The sequence below is a fragment of the Dermacentor andersoni genome, chromosome 3 (genome assembly GCF_023375885.2).
Source record: "Dermacentor andersoni chromosome 3, qqDerAnde1_hic_scaffold, whole genome shotgun sequence".
NCBI classification, from domain to species: Eukaryota; Metazoa; Arthropoda; class Arachnida; order Ixodida; family Ixodidae; genus Dermacentor; species Dermacentor andersoni.
The window spans coordinates 139,073,662-139,091,809 of record NC_092816.1 but is presented as its reverse complement, the minus strand read 5'-3'; the positions used below and the strand labels follow the sequence as shown (position 1 = coordinate 139,091,809).

At 52.4% G+C, this 18,148-nt stretch overlaps 1 protein-coding gene across 1 annotated transcript in view; it reads left to right on the top strand.

Annotated features, from left to right (window-relative positions):
• Window positions 1-18,148, top strand: part of Atg1 (serine/threonine-protein kinase unc-51-like protein Atg1) — a 141,929-nt gene that overhangs the window by 47,068 nt on the left and 76,713 nt on the right. The window contains exons 3-4 of the mRNA XM_050173203.3: window positions 5,513-5,563; window positions 8,048-8,080. Coding sequence (XP_050029160.2) covers window positions 5,513-5,563; window positions 8,048-8,080 — 84 coding nt within the window. The remainder of the gene's footprint in view (window positions 1-5,512; window positions 5,564-8,047; window positions 8,081-18,148) is intronic.

Here is an 18,148-nt window from a genome sequence, read left to right as displayed (position 1 = left end):
TTGAAGGAAGTGCCTGTCGAGCAGTTCTCTCTCTTGCACCAGAGTGAGGACAGGAAAAGCCCTGACACATATATATTGTCGTATCCGTTCTCGTTAAATATGCTAGGCCGTGTTCCTGCTACAGCCCTGCACCTTGTTACAATCAGTGGTAAGCCTGCGTGAGCCAAAAGGACTTGCGTATATTGCGATCGTCGCAACTTATTGACTTGGCACATAGATATGGAAGGAAACGCCTTGGGATTTTTTGTTGTTGTTGTTAAAGCCTTGCCCCAAAAGTTCTTCGAACTCTAACGTCACACACTGTGACGTATTCTTTGAGAACGCTTCTCGGTAACTGCAACCGGACTCGGTTCCACTAAAACACATTGAAGGCGTGGCTCAATCTCCTCCCCTTAGCCTGTAGCACCAGAAAGCAGGAAGTATCGATAGCGTCGTTGATGCACCCTATACCGTATGCGGTAAATATAAAGGTTAAACGAGAGAGGTAAGTCAGCACGCAAAAACAAAAAGGCAATAAAAAGATCTAACTAGACGTGACTGTGCAATGGAATCCGCCGACAGCACTTCTCCGCTGCCGTTTCAGACTTGGAGGTGTCTCCTGTACTTAGGTTGGTGCTCCGAGAGGCTGCCATTTCTTGGCTAAAGGCGGCCATAGCGGCTGCTCTAGTGCTCCTCGTATTTGAGGGAAGTCCGGCGTTTCTAAAGTACCACTGTTTCCGGATCGGAAGCTGCAGCATTTCCCACCCGATGGAAAGGGCCTACAGTGGGAAAGTATGACATACTTACGGGTCGATGTTTTTTTTATCTTTTTTTCCCCCATTGTGTGAGATGCGTTCATCGACCTTCGGGGTTACCGCAGCCATGGGCCAGTGAGTATAGGACGCCCGGCTCGGCTGCGGGAGGTGTGTGGTTCGATGCCCACCGTCGGACACCCCGCCGGCTTATAAGACGGGGTGAAACGCCCCATCGGCCAGGCGCCCGGCTTTCCAGAAGTGTGTCGCTCTGGAGAGGTTCGTAAGACCTCTGTGCTTACTGTACAAGACTGGAGACCTTCGGGGTTACCGTTTGTCGTTCAGTGTTCACGGCACTTGTAAAATGTCGCCGGTTGGCTTTTCCTTTTCCTGGTTGTGTTTCTCGCTGATTGGTTGCTGACCGGCGTAGCATATTGTGACGAGCCACCTCCTTAGACCAACGAAGAGGAAGACGATATTCGGGACGCTGCGCGTGTTCAGCTATTTCGGTCAACTCTGTAAATAGTGTGTTTATAAATCGTGATTCGCCTTTCATCTGTGTATTTGACGCCCCATCACAATATACTGCGGTCGCCGCAATAAAATCGCCAGTTGGTAGTCGACGCCGCTTCCTTCAGCTGTTGTCCCGTCGTTGCGCTGTTAGTTCGCCACTGGTGTATTGGTAACGTTGCGTGACACGATTGGGCTCTTTCTTTCATCCTTACCATTGTGAGTAACGCGGTGCGGGGAACCAGTGTTTGCGTTAAGACTCTCGCTTGTGCATCGTATGGACTGGCTTGTCTGCGGATAATGGCGCACCAGCGTTTTTGTCGACGCAAAGTGAGCATATCGCATACGCGTCGTCCGTTTTGTGGCTGCCAGGAAGACTTACGTGGTCACCGCTCGTTAATCTGTGGCTTCCGCAGCTCTCGTTTGAAAGCATCCTCATTGTTTCGTTTTCTGTTTTTTTTCTTCCGTCCGCCGTTCTCGTCGCAAGCAGCTTCGGCGGCCGGCAAGCGAATTAAGCTCGCCGCATTGAACGCGAGCGAGCTTGTCCCTGTTCTCGCATGCTCTGTAATTCTTCGTCGGGCTGCAGTTGGTTCACGTTGCGCGAAAGACGTATGAGCGTGGAATCTCGGTACGATGACCCAGGTATAGCAGCGGTGTAGACAGTGAGCGGAAGTGAACTGCTTTGCCATTGAAAATTCATACACCGCTCTCCCTGAGCGAGCGTTCTCCCATCTACATCGTTTGTTTATCTCGCTCCTCGACCTAAAAGATATGCGCTCGTTGATGATCTCCGTTGACCTCCTCGTATCTTCTTTCTTTGTTTACCACTTTGGTACAAATTATCGAAACGAGGCATCGAGTCTCGAGAGCGTCGAGTTCGCGAGCGTGTTTCAAGCGGGAGCTGCAAGTGCGTCGCGCTTTCGTCTTGTCTTGCCGACAACAATGAGGGACGCGGAAGCGCGCAGACTGAAACAATGCCTCTGTGTGTCTGTCGCCCCTCGCCATTTTCGGTCCTTTCCGTCAGGTATGCGCGCAGGCGCCCTCTGTCTCTGCCTGCACAGCATCCAGCCGGCAGTGCAGGCACCGTCGGCATCGCCCTATATAGCATGTCGCCGAGTGAACCTCCCGGGCTCTTCCGCGTGCGTCAGCAAGCGGGGTGTAGACGACGATCGCGCTACTTTCTTGGCACCGCCGCCCTCGCTCCCTCCCGGAGTTTGGTGGGAAAAGGATTCCGAGAAATTCGCCGGCCGCTCGTTTCGTCGGCAGACGGGCTATGTACGGTCCGCCGCGATGGCGCTGCCGTCGGCTGATGGCGCTCACGAGGAGAGAGGGAAATAAAAAGGGGGGAGGGATAAAAAGCTCGTGTCAGCCATTTTTTTTTATCAGGGATGAAAACTGTGCGAGTGAGCTTCCATAGAGAGCAGGCATTAAGGGGGCTTGGAGGGGGGGAACCATTTTATAAGCAGGAAGTGAAGGGTCGGTAGGAAAGTAAACAACGAAGAAAAGTTCAACAAAATAAGGAAGCGATGACGTGCCGAGCTCTAATGATGCGGCCTGTCTTTAGCAGTGTCAGCTTTTGTGGATGCCTTGGTTCGAACTTGACTGGCGGACTTTTAGTGCTTTCATTGAAAGCGCCTCTGGGGCTGACCTTTTCTCTGCAGGCTGCGTGTCTATATAGGACAGTGCTGAACGAAGGGTATTTCGGGGGACAGTCAAAGGATCATAAACCGCAGCGCATTTAATTCCCTCACCCGCCACGCTGCGGCAGCCTGACGGGGATCTCAATGCCAGAAGGCTTGCTTTTTTTTTTTGGGGGGGGGGGGGGGGGGGTGCACGTTAAACGCCGGGTTGCCTAAATTATTCCGCAGCCGCCAACTACACGGCACGTTGCAGACCGTGTATTGGTTTGCGGGGTGAAACGCCACAGTCTGGTCTTATTTTGACCGCATTTTAATCATTACTTTTTTCCTTAAGGAGAGCGATCCACCGGTTTGTTGTTTAGCGCTTTGCTTGTAAGTTACTTCGAGGGACGCCGAAGCACAAAAAAACAACTTTCAGCTGTAAGAGTACGTCGCAGTTCTACAATACCAGAAATGGTGACTCCCCATCTCTAGATGGGGATGGACAATCCAGGAAATAAAACGGCAAGCGGGATAGCGCCCTCACCCCCCGCCCCCGCCCCCGGCCGCCTTGAAGTTCCCGCACCATTAGCAGTGACGTCATTGATTTTGACGGCCTCTGCTCGGGCCTATAATTATTGTTTTGTCGGTAACGCTGAACTACATTGTATTCTTAAAGAGCCATAAGCAGAACTTCGGAAGTTTCGAAAGCTTTTACTGTCCCAAAATGACCGAAATGTACAAAAATACACTTTCGAATTCGTGACAATTTGCTCACGAACCGGTGCCGCACCTTCGGTGAAAACAAACATAATAAAAAAATAGCGAAAAGGAAATTTGTCTCTCTTTTTCTGGTCTAATAATCAACCTCTGACAACGACATTAGCGAAAGTTGAGTTTTTAAAGAATACTTCATCCGTCTAGACTGGTTTATCATTATATATTTAATGTATATTTAATACCGCATAATGCTCTAGGCTTGTGCAAGTCTGGCATGTTAGTGTGATGTAAGTTTTGGGGTCGGGCATGAAATAGGTGGTAGCTGGCCCATGCCGTCGTCCAACTCCTCCACGCTAAGGACGGTGTTGAAGGGAAGGACTTGTTCTTATCGAGAACGAGGAATATGGGATTTATTTACAGTATCTACATGGAGAGCGTTACAGTTCATCAGTCTAGCATGACTGCAGGAGAATGCACCCCCAGCAGCCGCGCAACAGCTGCTTATAAACACTCTGTCCCCCCTAGATCCCTAGGTGAGGGAAAACGGCCGTTCAACCTTCGACCAATTCGGAGCGTCCAAAGTCATCGTGGTCGACCCGCCCTTAAAGGGGAGGGTTTACACACTCACTTCCGCACAGGTTTCACTGAACACATCGAAGTGAGAGGGTTCTCGCAGACAGACCCGAGCAGGCGCCTCTTTGATCCCTGAGCTGACCTCTTCTGGTGCCTGTGAGACCGCACCGCAAAGCATCTCCTTCCAGGAGTTCCAGGAGTCCTTACAAAGCGAGTCGCGGCAGCGGGCGCGCAGGTTTCGACGGTCGCTTCCCCGAAGATCGCCAGCCCCCGCAGGTCGAACGTAACAATGCTCAGGTGTCTTAAGCGCTTCCCGGACTTCTCACAACGTCCAGTTCTCGACTTGAGCTGCGCAATGTTCGGGCAAGCCCTCGCGACACTGCGCGTGTGTAAGCAGGAGAAATCGCTTTACGCATGGAAATTCATTCGCAGTTCATTCAAATTCATTCAAGTTCAAATTCATTCCCAGTTGTCCGAGGCCTCGCTCCTTTCTGAGATCTGGGATGCATACGGAGAGGTCAAGTGGTGTGCGAGGGGCCTTGGTAGTATCGCGAGTGCTTTTACTATATATATGTGGCTGAGGAAATCACGCTGGCCCCGGTAGTAAAATGAAGAAGAGAGTACGACGTATGTTGGATATGCACAGTATATTTCACTGACGTTTCGGCTGGTGGACCAGCCTTTGTCAAACTGATATCGAAGTGTCACTTTGACAAAGGCTGGTCCACCAGCCCGATACGTCAGTGAAATATACTGTGCAAATCCAACGTACTTCGTACTCTCTTATGCTTCGTTTATATATATATATATATATATGCGCATTTACATTTCTTCTCCATGGCTCCCTCCAGAAGGTTCCGCAGCGCGCGTGTAAGCGTGGTCTTGCTTCGATCCGCCGATGTGTGTCACGCGCAAGGATTGTGCCGGGTCGAGTTCTTCGCGTTTCCAGCGATCGCCGTGTATTTAAATAATAAAAAAAAACAGAAAAGAAACGGCAGTGCACGCGGCAGCATATATTGCAGTCACGCGGCACGCTGGTTAAGTTTGTACGTTGGGGAGGGTCTCTCTTTCGCGCGCCGCCTGTGTATACCGGTCGCACGCGCAACGTGCTGCGGCACGCATTTCGATGACATCCTTTTACGGCGGCTGGGTGGCGGGGCATTGTTGCGTAACACGTGAAACCGCGCCGGTCCACGCGCTGGCCGAAGAAGCGGCGCTGTTCGGTGGGCGCCGCGTGAGCACGCGTGGATGCCTTCCTCGACGTATGTACACTGTGGCGCCTTTTGTGAGCGTCTGGCACGGATTTCGCCCGTGCCGGCCGCCCTCTCATTGCGTTTTTTTTTTTTTCCCCCTGCGCAGGAGCTGTCCGAGCTGCATCACGAAAACGTGGTCGCCCTGCTCGACTGCAAGGTGGGTTGCCATCTCCATTTCCTCTCTCTCTCTGTTTCTCTTTTATCGAGAATTACACGTATTCTGTGGCGCTTCAAAGTTGTGTGACTTGACCACGAAGACAAAATACTGTACACGAACAAACGAAAAAGGCTTCAACGATTGATTTTGTTCGGTGGCGTTCGCAAAAGAACACCCGCAAGCGTCAAAAAGACAAATAATACGCGCAAGGTAAATTGAACCGCCGAGTGTATCCGGAACACGCGTGTCCTATACCCTGCAATGTAGTTCGATTGCAGGGTGGCGCAGCTGTGTTCTGAATAGGTTCGGTAGTTCTTTTCGCTCGCAGTGACCGTGTACGAAACTAGTACGTGGTCACTGCGAGGTATACGCGAATATGTAATCGAGCCCGTGCTTATGGGAATTGAGACATAAAAAAAAGATTCCCTATAGCAATACCCCCTTTTCGCACGAGAACAGTTGTGTTGATGAAATGCAATGGCACGAGGAATAGTGAAAAGAAAGAGAGATCACTTTGCGCGTTTCCTTGTCAATTTTTAAATTGTTGTGATCTCGTAGTCTGATGACGCACGTTGCCCCTTTGCACTCCTATAGAAAAGCCTCGGATGTTTGAACTAGCCCGTGCATTCAGCCCCGGTTGAGCAGGTGCTCGCCTATCGGGGCACGTTGTCTGGAAAAGGCGGACGCGGAGTTTGCGCAAGCTGTCAGGTCTGCCTTGCTCATACGTAATCCGGGCCGGGTTCGGTTCCGCGCATGCGCGGTGTCGCTGACGCAGTGTTCCCTTAACTCCATGCGCCAAGAAATTTCGGTCGCCTATACTTATCCTTAATTATTCAGCTCAGGAGGTAGCAAACACGTACAAGGACGCGAGGCTCGGATACGCGCGAGCAGAAGCATGCGGACCACAGGATCGCCGATAAAACTGAAATTTATTTGTAATTAACGTGCGCAAACTGCAGTTCAGTGCACTGGAAACATCTTGCAATCCGTGTTCCGTATACTTTTGCTCGCGACGGGCGGCTTCGTGGCGCACTCCAGGCCCATGTCATTGATTTGCGGCCGCAGTTGAATAATAAATAGGAAAACTGAGACAACAACGTAATCAGGTTACACATCTAAGCCTGTGTCCTACTAGCTAAAAAAAATTAATAAACGATTGTTCTCATTTTGTTTGGGTTTAGGGAAATGGCTTTCTCTAGATTTCGGCGGGCCGTCTTTTGCCGGAGTCGCCGAATGAACCGTCAGCCAGCCGCGGTAGCATGAGCTCCTTGTGCGTGTGTGCCTCGCGTTCTTGCGCCTTGTGCGTGTTCAGTTTTCCGAGACACGCCGCGGCGCAAATTTTCTCGGTATATTTCATCTTGTTTCTTCTGGCGTCGTAAGTGTTACCTTTGCGAGCTCCCTGGCACATTGCTGGCGTCCTCCGTCCGGCGCGACGCAGCTGGTAAATCGGCCAATTCGGGCCCCGTGGTCGTCAGAGCGTCGTGCGGCAGCACAGAGGCGACAGTGAGCGCGCGTCGCGGAAAAACCGGCTGCGAACCACGTGTTGCACAGAAGCTAAGCTTACAAACGTGCAAAAGAAATGCTCGCGGTGTTTCGCGCCGGCTTCTTGAATTGCGTCCTGTTTCCTTGCGTGCGATTGGCCCGAAAGCAAGCGCCACGGCGGAAGGGTCGCAGCGGCGAAGGTGTCGAGAAGATGGTATAGTGCCCTCGGTGTTCGCAGGAACCAGAAATCGCTCGGGTTGCGCTGTGATTTTTTCGTCGAGAGCGTGATACCCGGTATAATTATAAATCAAGGCCCTTGCGCTGCACAATGTGTCTTTTATATAACCGCGCTCTACTGTGGGCGTGATGAAATGCGAGTGCATATAAATGGCGCTTTCTTTTTCTAATTCTGCTTTTTTTTCTCTCTCGCGAGAGTAACGGATGCAACGTTATATCGAGCAGAGAATATAGCCCACAGAGGGGAACAAAAAAAGAAAACAAAAACGAAATAACTAACAGGTGACGCGAGAGGCGCCGTGTATGGGGAACCAGCGTTGGCAAGAAGGTGCTACGACAGTTTTAGTGTGGAAGTAAAATATGCTGACACCGTCCGCTAAGGCGTCTACGAAGATGGCACAAATATTTCACGATAACAGGCGCGCGCTTGTATTTAACGTTTGTTTTGTCAGATGCGCGCAGCCATGCCATGCGCGTTGCGCTGAACGCATGCGCTGCTGCGTCCTAGCTCGTCGGTTTCCTGTCATGGGAGGAGCCGTGAAAAGTGTGTCTTGAGATGATCGGCGAATTCGCTGACACGAAATCGCAGTATGTGCTACTGAAAACTGCGTCCACCGCTCGCTAGGTTGTGTGTTCCGGCGCTGCTGTTAGCAGGCGAAGCTTCAGCGCTGCTTGCCCATAGCTGCTAGCTGGTCTACTGCGGAAACTGCACGCAGGCTTTCTGAGCTGTAACCTCACACAACCCCTTTCTCCTTTTTGTTATAGGAAACTGCCCACCATGTTCATCTCGTCATGGAGGTAAGTCGCTCTTCGTTCAGCGCTCGCACGTGCGACGCCTACTCGCACGTGCGCCGTATACTGTGAACCAGGGCGGTGTGTGCACTCTGGTGGGGGCAGCGCATGTACTACTTTGCGCACGCGAAACGAGTCGAGTTCATTCGCCGCACTGTCTGTTCTGACTTTCTCATCCCGTCGGTTGCGCTGTATTCGTTACGACTGACCACGGGATGCGAGGTGGACGCTCGGGCTACGAAGCACTTGAGGTGGCGTCCAGCGCGTGCCGACTTGTTTGTAAATCTGTGTATGCACGTGATGGTTCTGGCAGATCAACACTATTTGGAAGCGCGGAGTGCAGCTATTTGCTGCGGGTGTATTACAAAGCAATGGTTTTCTATCGCGTGGTGTGGAATAGGAGCCCGGTAAAGCAAAACGTGCGAGTCACGGTGAAAGCTGCTCGCGGGCAGGTCCTTCGGCATTGCTGCTTTGTGTTGCGGCTAACCTCTTACGCGACACGGCAATCCAACGCCCGGTGGATCCTGCATTCCAGCAGCCGTAACCAACCACGCTTGCGGGCAGATGTGTGCCCCGGTTTGGATCCTGAACAGAGGACTAGGATATAGGGCACGCCTTATACGGAGGCCCTTCTTGATGTACCGCCTAGCGGACGGCATCGCGACAAGCGATAAATATCGGCGCCGCCATTGCGTTCGCTCTGCAGTGGTAGCGGCGTGGGAGTTTTCGTAGTCGTAAATCTGACGACTGATGCTTTGGTGCAGTGCGTAGGCACGCACGCGAGAGTACGGCGACGGCGCTTTATCTTGCGCCCGCCAGTGGCCGTGCAACAGCGCGAACGTTCGAAGAAGGATGCGCTGCGGCTCGTCCACCAGTTGCGTGTTGCACAGCATAGTATCGCAGCGTCGCCAATCATCGGACCCCTGTTCTGAAACGACGTTCTTGAAGTCGGCCACAAGAAAGCTTACGGGGGGCGGGACTTGCGAGAAAACCGCACTCCCGCGAAGTCTGAGCCTTGAATTCAATCTCGTAGTTTTTCCTCCTCCTTTTTTTTTTTTTTTTTTTGCGACCTCCACATTGATTATTGAATTGGAAGCTCCGTACGGCTTAACAGAGCGGGATCATTTGTCGTGGAATCCGTCTCCAGTAAACATTTCTTTTTGCTTGCTACAGTTCAGCGCACTCCCACTATATAGCACTGGTGTCGGAACGGATGGAGCATCCGCAGACCGATGAAAAGCAGGAGCGTTGTGTTTATAATGTGTTTATAATCTGCGCCAAATGTGTTTATAATGTGCGAACATTGCTCAATAGTAACGCCCGTGAGACCGCACCGGACTTGCGTTTTGGTCGCCTCAATGAGTCGTTTAGCTCAAAGGCTAGAATTGTGCTGTCACACATTTTTTAAAATTTGGTGCAGCAAAAAAAAAGTAAAAAAAGCAACGGGGTGCTTGACTAAAATCGTCGCTCGCTGCTTCCCGCGTGCGTCTCCAACCTCGCGCATGCGACAACCCATTTACGCCTTTGTGAACGCAGCTGACGACTTTGGCCGTTACGCGACCCCAAATATCTGCGCGCCCGACGGGGGCTCGGCGCACTTCCGGCAAGTGTACACACTGTATCCGAGCGTGTCGCGAGCCACATGCGCGCGATAACGTAGTTGCGAGAAGGGCTGGAGGGGAGGACAACGATTTCCAGAACTTTTACCGAGTTTTATCTCCCGTTCTTTATGCTGTTTATTTATTGTACAGGTTCGCTGCAGTCACTGTTTGTTCCGGATCATTTGTGCCGGCAGGCCCTTTTTGGGCCGCCCTTGGTCCCGCTGCGCCTCGTTCGGAAGCCATGGAAATGCGATGCGTGAAGAAAAGCAAGAAAAAGGAAATAATGAAATCACGTGGTGGAAGCTAAATCGTGCGCATACTTTCCGTGCGCCCCCCCCCCCCCCCCCCTTTATTTTTTTCAGATTACTATAGCGACGGAGTGCGTTTGAATTTTACGTGACGCTAATGACGCCTGCATTTAAGCTCTGCTTTTGTACTGCTTTCTGCATTGTTGGGACAGGTGCTGATGCACTTGGCGCGCGCTCATTTGCTCGCTAGCCTCCGTAGAACATTTCTGGCGTTTTTCTTTTTTCCCTCACGAAAAGGCCGATAACGTTGCGCAATATGCCACTAAGTATCCGTGCGCGCACTCTGTTATTCTGCTGCTGGCGTTAGCTTAGTGCACGCCCTGCGGCGTCGCTCGTTCTCTGCGTTGCATGTGCAGAGGTCGCGGCGTTGCAGGGTTGCATCCGAATCACTTTCGCCGTCTCATCGGCCGGGCCGTTCAGGCGACTGTGCTGTGCCTCGGTCCACCCGGCGCAGCGTCGGGTCCTGGCAGCGTTCCGCACGAGTTGCGGGTCCGAGTTTGGGGTTTACGTGTTCCTGTCGCGAGCGGTCACGCGCGACCTCGGCGTATGGGAGGCGCTTCGGTAAAGAGCTAGTCGGGACGATTTGCGTTGACGTCTTTTTCTTTTTTCGGAGGGGGGCGGGTTGCAGAGACAAACGTATCGAGTAGCTTGCATCATTTCGAGCCGATGCCCCCGTGGCAAGCCGTAATGAATCTTGACGCGGCAAAGTCGATCCGCCGACCATGCCGGTCGAAATTTAATGGCTCTCCGATTACAGCACGAGTGGGGAATTGCGGCGGCGCGATGTACTCAATTATGCAACAGAGGAGAAAAAGTATTCGTGATAAGCTCATTTGGCTATAAGCGGCTTCGTTGCAGAGGAAAGTGAGTGCTCTCTCTCTCTCTCTCTCTCCTTCCCGGTTCTACCGCTCCTTCGCTGTAAAGGAGCGATTTCGGCTCGTCGTGTCGATAGAAACGAGCGTGGGCGTCACTCGCGAGCGAGACTCACGTGCGTCGACAGTGCGCTCATTGCATCATCGCAGGGGGTCGGACGCGTAATAGCGTGTGTCATAACTAACGGAAAGAACCAGCTGTCGTGCCTGCCTTGTCCGCACTGCTCGCCGTCGAGGCGGCTGGTGGAAGTGAGAGCGCCGCACCTGCGGCGCCCCATGCTGTGCAAGGTTAAGCGCGCGCGTGTGTGCATAACCCCGCGTGCACACACCGACTTCGCCGCTTCGTAATTCCATTCCGCCTTCTGCTTCAGCTATCTTAACTGTATCAGCACAGACGTACGAAGCGAGACAACAAGAACCGGGGCTTCGTTGTCCGCTTCTTGATCTGGTCGCTCCATTGGCTTCGTATGGTTCGTACGGTTTCTTCATTGGCGTCATTGTCTGTTGGCTTCGTGTGGTAAGGCTGCTTCGTTTGGCCAACAAAATTGTACGGCCCTTTGGTTCGCCGTCTCCTCGTTCGTCCCTTGCGGGCAAAGGTAACGGACCTTCCCCGACCTCAGTTTTCGCTGCTTTTAGCAAGGATGTCGCCGTTGTTTCTTACTTGAGGCATGTTTTCTCAGATGTACGACTGCGCCGTAAGCAGGAATTATCGGTAACTTCCCTCAAGTGATGACCAATCGCGCTTCGAAAAATTATGTGGGTCTGCTACTGTTGCACGCGACAGTACGTACAGGTGCAGGAAGACCCGCCGTGGTGGCTCAGCGGCTATGGTGTTGGGCTGCTGAGCACGAGGTCGCGGGATCGAATCCCGGCCACGGCGGCCGCATTTCGATGGAGGCGAAATGCGAAAACACCCGTGTACTTAGATTTAGGTGCACGTTAAAAAAATTTTGGTCGAAATTTCCGGAGCCCTTCACTACGGCGTGCCTCATAATCAGAAAGTGGTTTTGGCACGTAAAACCCCATAAAAAAAAAGTGCAGGACGGAAGCTTCGTTATTGGAAATTTTCGGCAATGCTCCACTTTTTGATCCCTATCGTTCACGCGGAAACACTTTGCATCGGTGTTTGCAGGGTTCGTCCGCACATTTAGTGGTTGAGAATCGGTGAAAGCGGGGCGAGTCTCCGCAGAAGCTCGGCTTCGCCGAGGTCCACCTGCGACGATTTTTCCTCATTTTGCGCTTTCGAGGTTAATTGGTTAAGGCTAACCACTATTATAATGAATGACTAAGCTGCCACACAGAAGCCTTCGGCGAATAGAACGCATAGCGCAGCCGTTTGTTTAAAAACACCCGTATCTTAGGTTTTCTAGCAGTTAGCTTCTTGCATAGTTTCCTTTTTAGTTATGCAGGTAAGCTGGATTCGCTGCGCGGAAGGGTTACCGATTCGAATTTCCTCGCGTTTCTGGGACCTCCTTTCGAAACCCATAAAGTAATAATAATAATATAATAATAGTAATGAAAAATGCTGATTTAATACATGGCACTACTATGTCAGCGTCTTGCCCCGCACAACAGAGGGTGTAGCGTGCCGAAAGCTACTGTTTCCACCGCGTGGTTTCCATATGCGGCACTTTCAGTGTGCGGGAAAGAATGGACCTTTGCGTCGACCCGAAAGCATGCAGCGGCGGCATCGGACCTAACCAATGCGTGTACAGATGCGAGGCGCGCCAAGACAAGTGCACAACAACGAAGGAGGCACGTTGCGCTGTCGCCCATCCTCGTGTCATTCTCAGCGCGCAGCTAAGCTATAGTCGGGTGGCGTTGAACCAGTTACTTCTGGTCTACCATCAGGCACTTGCTCGCGTGCACATCCCCGTACCGCGGGTACACGTGGTTTCCGTCGACGTCCCCGCGCCCAGCTTTGTACTTATTCGAACCCCAATGTATTGGGACCGCAGCCAGTGCGTATTACCTCCGAGACGCCGCGATGGTGCGCGGGGTGCGTAATCCCTCGCGGTGGCTTCGACGATCCCGGCCGTTAATCTCGCGCGCGTCGTGTCAAGGGAACTCGACGAGCCTTAATTCCGGCGTCCCTCGCTTTTCGGCGAACCGGCCGCGCTGCCCGCGGGCCGTGCCTCATTAACTACGTTAACGAGGTCGCGACGTCCGCAGAAGCGCGTTCGGCCCTGAAATACTCTGTGTAGTTTAGCAGTTCGCGCACGTCATTGGTGTCGTAATAACCGCCGGCTGTTCGCTTATGCGAACAGTCGCGACGCCCGTTGGCCCAGAGGGACCCGGCCGCTCCCCGTGCGTTTGGAAACCGGCGTCGCTGTGTAGCAAGCACGGCGGGGCGAAAGTTAGCGCGCTGCCTCGGGACGCGAGAGAGACGCAGCGCCCCGCGCTTGTTTCGAAGGCTGCCCGTCGCACGGAAAATGGGCCGAGCGATCCCTTAGCGCCACACTGTATAGAGGGTGTCGCCATTATAGGCGCACGGGAAGAAAGCTGCGCGCCGTCCTCGCCGCTAATAGCGCTTGCGTCGTGTATAGCTTGGCCGATCGTGTCTCGCGTGTGTAGTGCGAAAATCTAAGCGAGAGAGGTTTAAGGTATACGATTATTTCTTCGTAGGTTGGTACGCTAGCGTCTACTACTGTATAGCCGTGTGCCGTTGCGGATTGTGATTACTGATGGTACTGTTACATTGATTTGATATCTGATGCTTTTGTTTATAAGTGCGGGGGCTATCGGCCGAAGCTGGTAGGTTTCAATTGGACAGTTCGGTAAATTATTATTATTATTATTATTATTATTATTATTATTATTCGGCCTGACATTTCTCACGTTAAAAGCAGTCGAAAACTTCCAACAATGACGGCTTATGCACGCAGTAGATGGCATGCGTCGTAACAACCACAGGCTCGGTTATATACGCTCCTGTTTCGATGCGATTGTGTCATCCCTTGTTTCACTCCCTTCTTTCTTTGTTTTTTTTTTTTGTTTGTTTGTCCTTTAACTGTTACGGTGGCGAGGTGTAAATGCCCCGGCCCGCCATAAAACAGTTGTGTACCGTGAGACGAGCTGCCGGCGACGAGCTCTCGAAGCGAACCAACAAAAATTCACTCCCAAGTGCGTGCTTGCGCCTCTGTCTCTCCATTCTCAGCACCACTTAATCTACGCCTATACTTCGGTAAAGGGGGAGGTCGTTTCACCGATCGGCGCTCGGCGTCGAGGCCAGCGCGCAAACCACGCGTCGTTTGTAGAGAAGAGCCTTTAGATTATAGGCGACGACGACAGGGCCGCGGCTTGCGTCCCCTAATCTAGAACTCGCCGTTATTTGTGGCCGCGCTTGTCTTTTCGCGGCCTGCCGTCGCTTTTGTCTCCGACGCTGTATTCCGGACCGGGCTTCGCCGTAAATCTCCATTTCGCGTGCTCGCTCCTTCGAAAATAAGCACAAACAGGAGCGCGGCAGAGAGCACCATAACGACTGTGCATGTGTGCGGAATGAGAAGATGATGACGGCGCTTGCAGCACCGGGAGGAAAAAGCGGTGCTCGCACGCGAGGCGGCGATTTTTATTTGCATGTACGAGCGTCCGCAACCTGCGGCCAGTCTCCGAAGACTTGTGCGTGAGTCATTCGGGGAAGTCTTGGCAAACCTGTCTCCCGCTTTCTCTCCTCGGCTTGTCCACTCGGCGGCTGTGTGTTCTGCTCCCCCCCCCCCCCCCCGCTCCCCACTTCGGGGGGGCGGGGGGGCGGAAGGTGTATGAAGGTCGGCTTGCTCAAAGCACGCTGGTTGTGCCTTTGGCACGTATGCGTACCTCTGGGGGCACTTGCGCGACGAGGCACATCGTGTGTTAGGTGATGCGCAGAGATGCTCCCGGATGCGATGAGAAGACGGACGCTGCTGCGATTGTAATTTAGTGAAGTAGCGCACTTGTAGTAGTCTTTGTCAGCTGGATACACTTCGAGCCGTGGTATCAAGTTGCAGCGGTTATCGAGCGCGACGTGGTACAGCTGTGTTCCGGGGGAAATTGATGCCGTTGGCGCAGAGAAGTGGGACGAAAAAAACAAAAAAAGATTCTTCAGGGAACGAATTGCGACCGAATTTCCATAAACATCCGGAGGAAATTTTATTCCGTGACTATTTGTTCACTGACGTGTTGACACCCTTGTGTGACGAAAAAAAAGAAGGTAGGAAAGATAAACGTATTATTTGTAAAGCAGAAGAGTTCCCGAGCTGATCGAGCGTTGCTCTAACGTGTCTGTGCTGATAGCGGCATGCATTGTCCTTCGTTCCGCATTGATGTGGCTCATGTACAGTTATCGCATTTGCCTCACTCAATGATTACTTAGAGGATTCCCGATCCAGCCGCATCTCCATGTGGTCGCTTTCTCAGACCCACGACGTAGTAATCGCAACAACTGAATTTCCAGAATAATGCGCTGGTAAATATACCCGCGTTAAAATGGTATATACACCGGCCGCGTTCTCCTTTTTTTTTTTTTTTTTGTCTTTGATAGGGCTCGTAATTTATACATGGGGTCGTGGTTCGAAACTGCATGGCTTCTTCGCCCACACAGTCATGACGCCACGTTTTCGTCCGCGGATGTTCTCGGTATATAGATGTGGATGGTCCGCGGCGTCGTCACGTGGTTGTCGCCGGAAGAAAAGGGCTAGCAGCTTGTTGACGGAAAAAAACAATGACTCGCACGGTCTGCTTTCCTTTCGCGACGTTTCTTTCCTTACTTGGGTCGTGTAAGAGCCCGCGACAACAAGGCTGTTGTCACTTTAGCTTCGAGAGAGAAAGGTTTGACTCGTGTTTTCAACTCGTTCGCTTGTTCGGATTTCCCGGCTATCTACATGTCACGCGACCCAATAGCACCTGACCTGCGCTTCCTGTGTTAACTGCTCATTCGCGGAAAAAAAAAAAAGGCGAGCATCAGCCTACACGGTCTGCGCGCTTATGAGTGTGGCAGAAGAGTCTTTTCCTTTTATGTATAGGCTTGAACATGTGTGGTGTGCCGCACCAAAGCGAGTCCACAGATAGATAGGAGCGCACTCCAGTGCAGTCTGGCTTGAGAAGAGATGGCTCCGAAGGTGGGAGCACGGCCGTGTTTTCACTCTCAAAGGACAGTTAATTCGCGATCAGCAGCTTGCTCAGGAATGTCCTAGCTGAACTTGATCAGTACTCAGGGCAAGTCGTCAGCGCGGAATATTTATTTCTCTGGTGGCAGTGGTTACGTGACCGGCATTCATTTTGCGAGGGTGATAGCTTTCCTGTGCTGTTAAAAATGCTGCAGGTGGCCCTTAATAGCGGTGTCCTGGTGTATCTGTCGCGTTTCAACGGTCGCATGGAAACGCCGTGAGATCATTTTTTCGGCACCGTGCCCGTACCGAGACGTAGACGATCGTCTGTACGGAAATGATTGTACGCACGCTCGCTGCCTCCAATATTTAGTTTGTGTTTGTGATAGCAGTAAATGCCCGCCCGAATTTGCGCGTCAAAGCGAGGTGATTTCGTTTTCCTTCGCAAATGGCGCTCGAAACGGACATCGAGCATCAAATCCTTGAAAGGCTGATACGTTAAGCCGGCCAGACGCAGGCGGCATTGACCGTTCGTTTTCAAAACGAAATTAACAATTTGGTCTCAAGATTTCTTCGCTGTACGAAAACCTTCGCAAGGCAGGTCGACTTCCGAATATTTGCGACACGTCCAGGCAGGTCGACTCGAATATTTGCGTTACTTGTCGCCGGCCCAACGTTGCGTGGACGCGGCGCCGCTCACGTCTCGCTCTTCCTGGCAGTTGTTCTGGCACTGCATTTCTCTAGCCGTCACCAGCAAAGCGAAGCCATCTTTGCTGGCGGGATGGCTCTCGATGCTGCTTTCTTCTGCAGCTTATTCTTTGACCTTTTTACAGGCTCGAGCGAGCCCGTGGTATACATATCGCGCACGCGCCGCAAGTCGCGTTTGCGCATTAGTGGCCATGCTGCAACGTGTCGATCGCGCTACGAACGTTAACGTGCGCGGTGCTCTTCCTCCCGTTCCGGCAATCGGACGCGTTGCGCACCTAACCGTCCTTGACGAACAGACAGAGATACGTCGTGCAGAACGGACTTTCAGGGGGGGGGGGGGGGGGGGCGAAACTTGCGCACGACGGGCAGCGCCCATTCCAGATAACGGGCAAGGGATCGCTTGTTTGCGTCTTACATACACCTGCCCCGCACGGCAGTTTCGGTGAATGGGTTGTACGCGCAGCGGCGCAACTGCCTTTGGACCGCGCTCGGTGGCGCCCGCGACTCACCCTCGCTCGAAGTCGTCGTCTCGTGGCGAGATAGCGTGTTGCCAACGGAAGGTGGCCACGCGGTGCGAAAACGCATCTGCGCAGCGGCCTCCACGCGCCTTACAGCGCATTTGATAGGCCGTCCGGCAGAGGACTCCTCTGGTGCTGCCTTTTTTTTTTTTTTTTTGTTCTCTCTTTTTGAGCGTGCGATTCTCTACACCGCGCCGCGGTGCGCAGTAGAACGCCGTTTTAGCAGCCCAACTCGCGTCGTTGCAGCTGTTTCGCTTTTTGCGGTGTTCTGGTGATGTATACGCACGGGGCTGCGTTGTGAACACCGCGATGTTGCGCACGATTAAGGCACAGTTCGTAGCTTTCTAGCGGGGGGCCTTTTGTTTAGGTACTAACTGCATACGTATATGGCATATATGTGCACTGCGCGTCGGGTCGTTCGGTGACGTCGCAGCGCGTGCTTGTTTCTGTGCGGCGTGTTGTGCTGCTGCTGCAGATTGCCTTTTGCCTCCTTTCTTGTCTCTCAGAACCGGATGTTTGCTTCTCCGTGGTGGTTTTCCTCCTGTGGCTTTTTTCTCTTGACCGTCTGCTGTTTCGTCTTCTGTCTGTCTGTTCACTGCGTCATCTTCATCCGTTGCCCTTTTGGCTTGCCGTTTATAACTATCGTCACTCGGAATCCCGTAACACAGGCCACAGCTGCCCGTATAGGTGGGATAAGGTCTCGTTCGAGAATCCCGAGCGTCGCTTGGCAACCGTGTAAGGGTATAGCGTTTGTAAACCATCTATCATTTTATATGAGACAGAAACGGAGCTGGCCAGGCCGTGTAATGCGTATGGTAGATAACCGGTAGCACATTAGAGCTACAGAATGGATGCCAAGTAAATTACGAAATTTTAAGGTACAAGCTAGAATCGGCTAGCTAGTGCAAGACAGGGGAAATCGGACATCTCTGGGAGAGGCCTTCGTCCTGCGGTGGATATAAAAATAGGCTGCTGCTGCTGCTAAT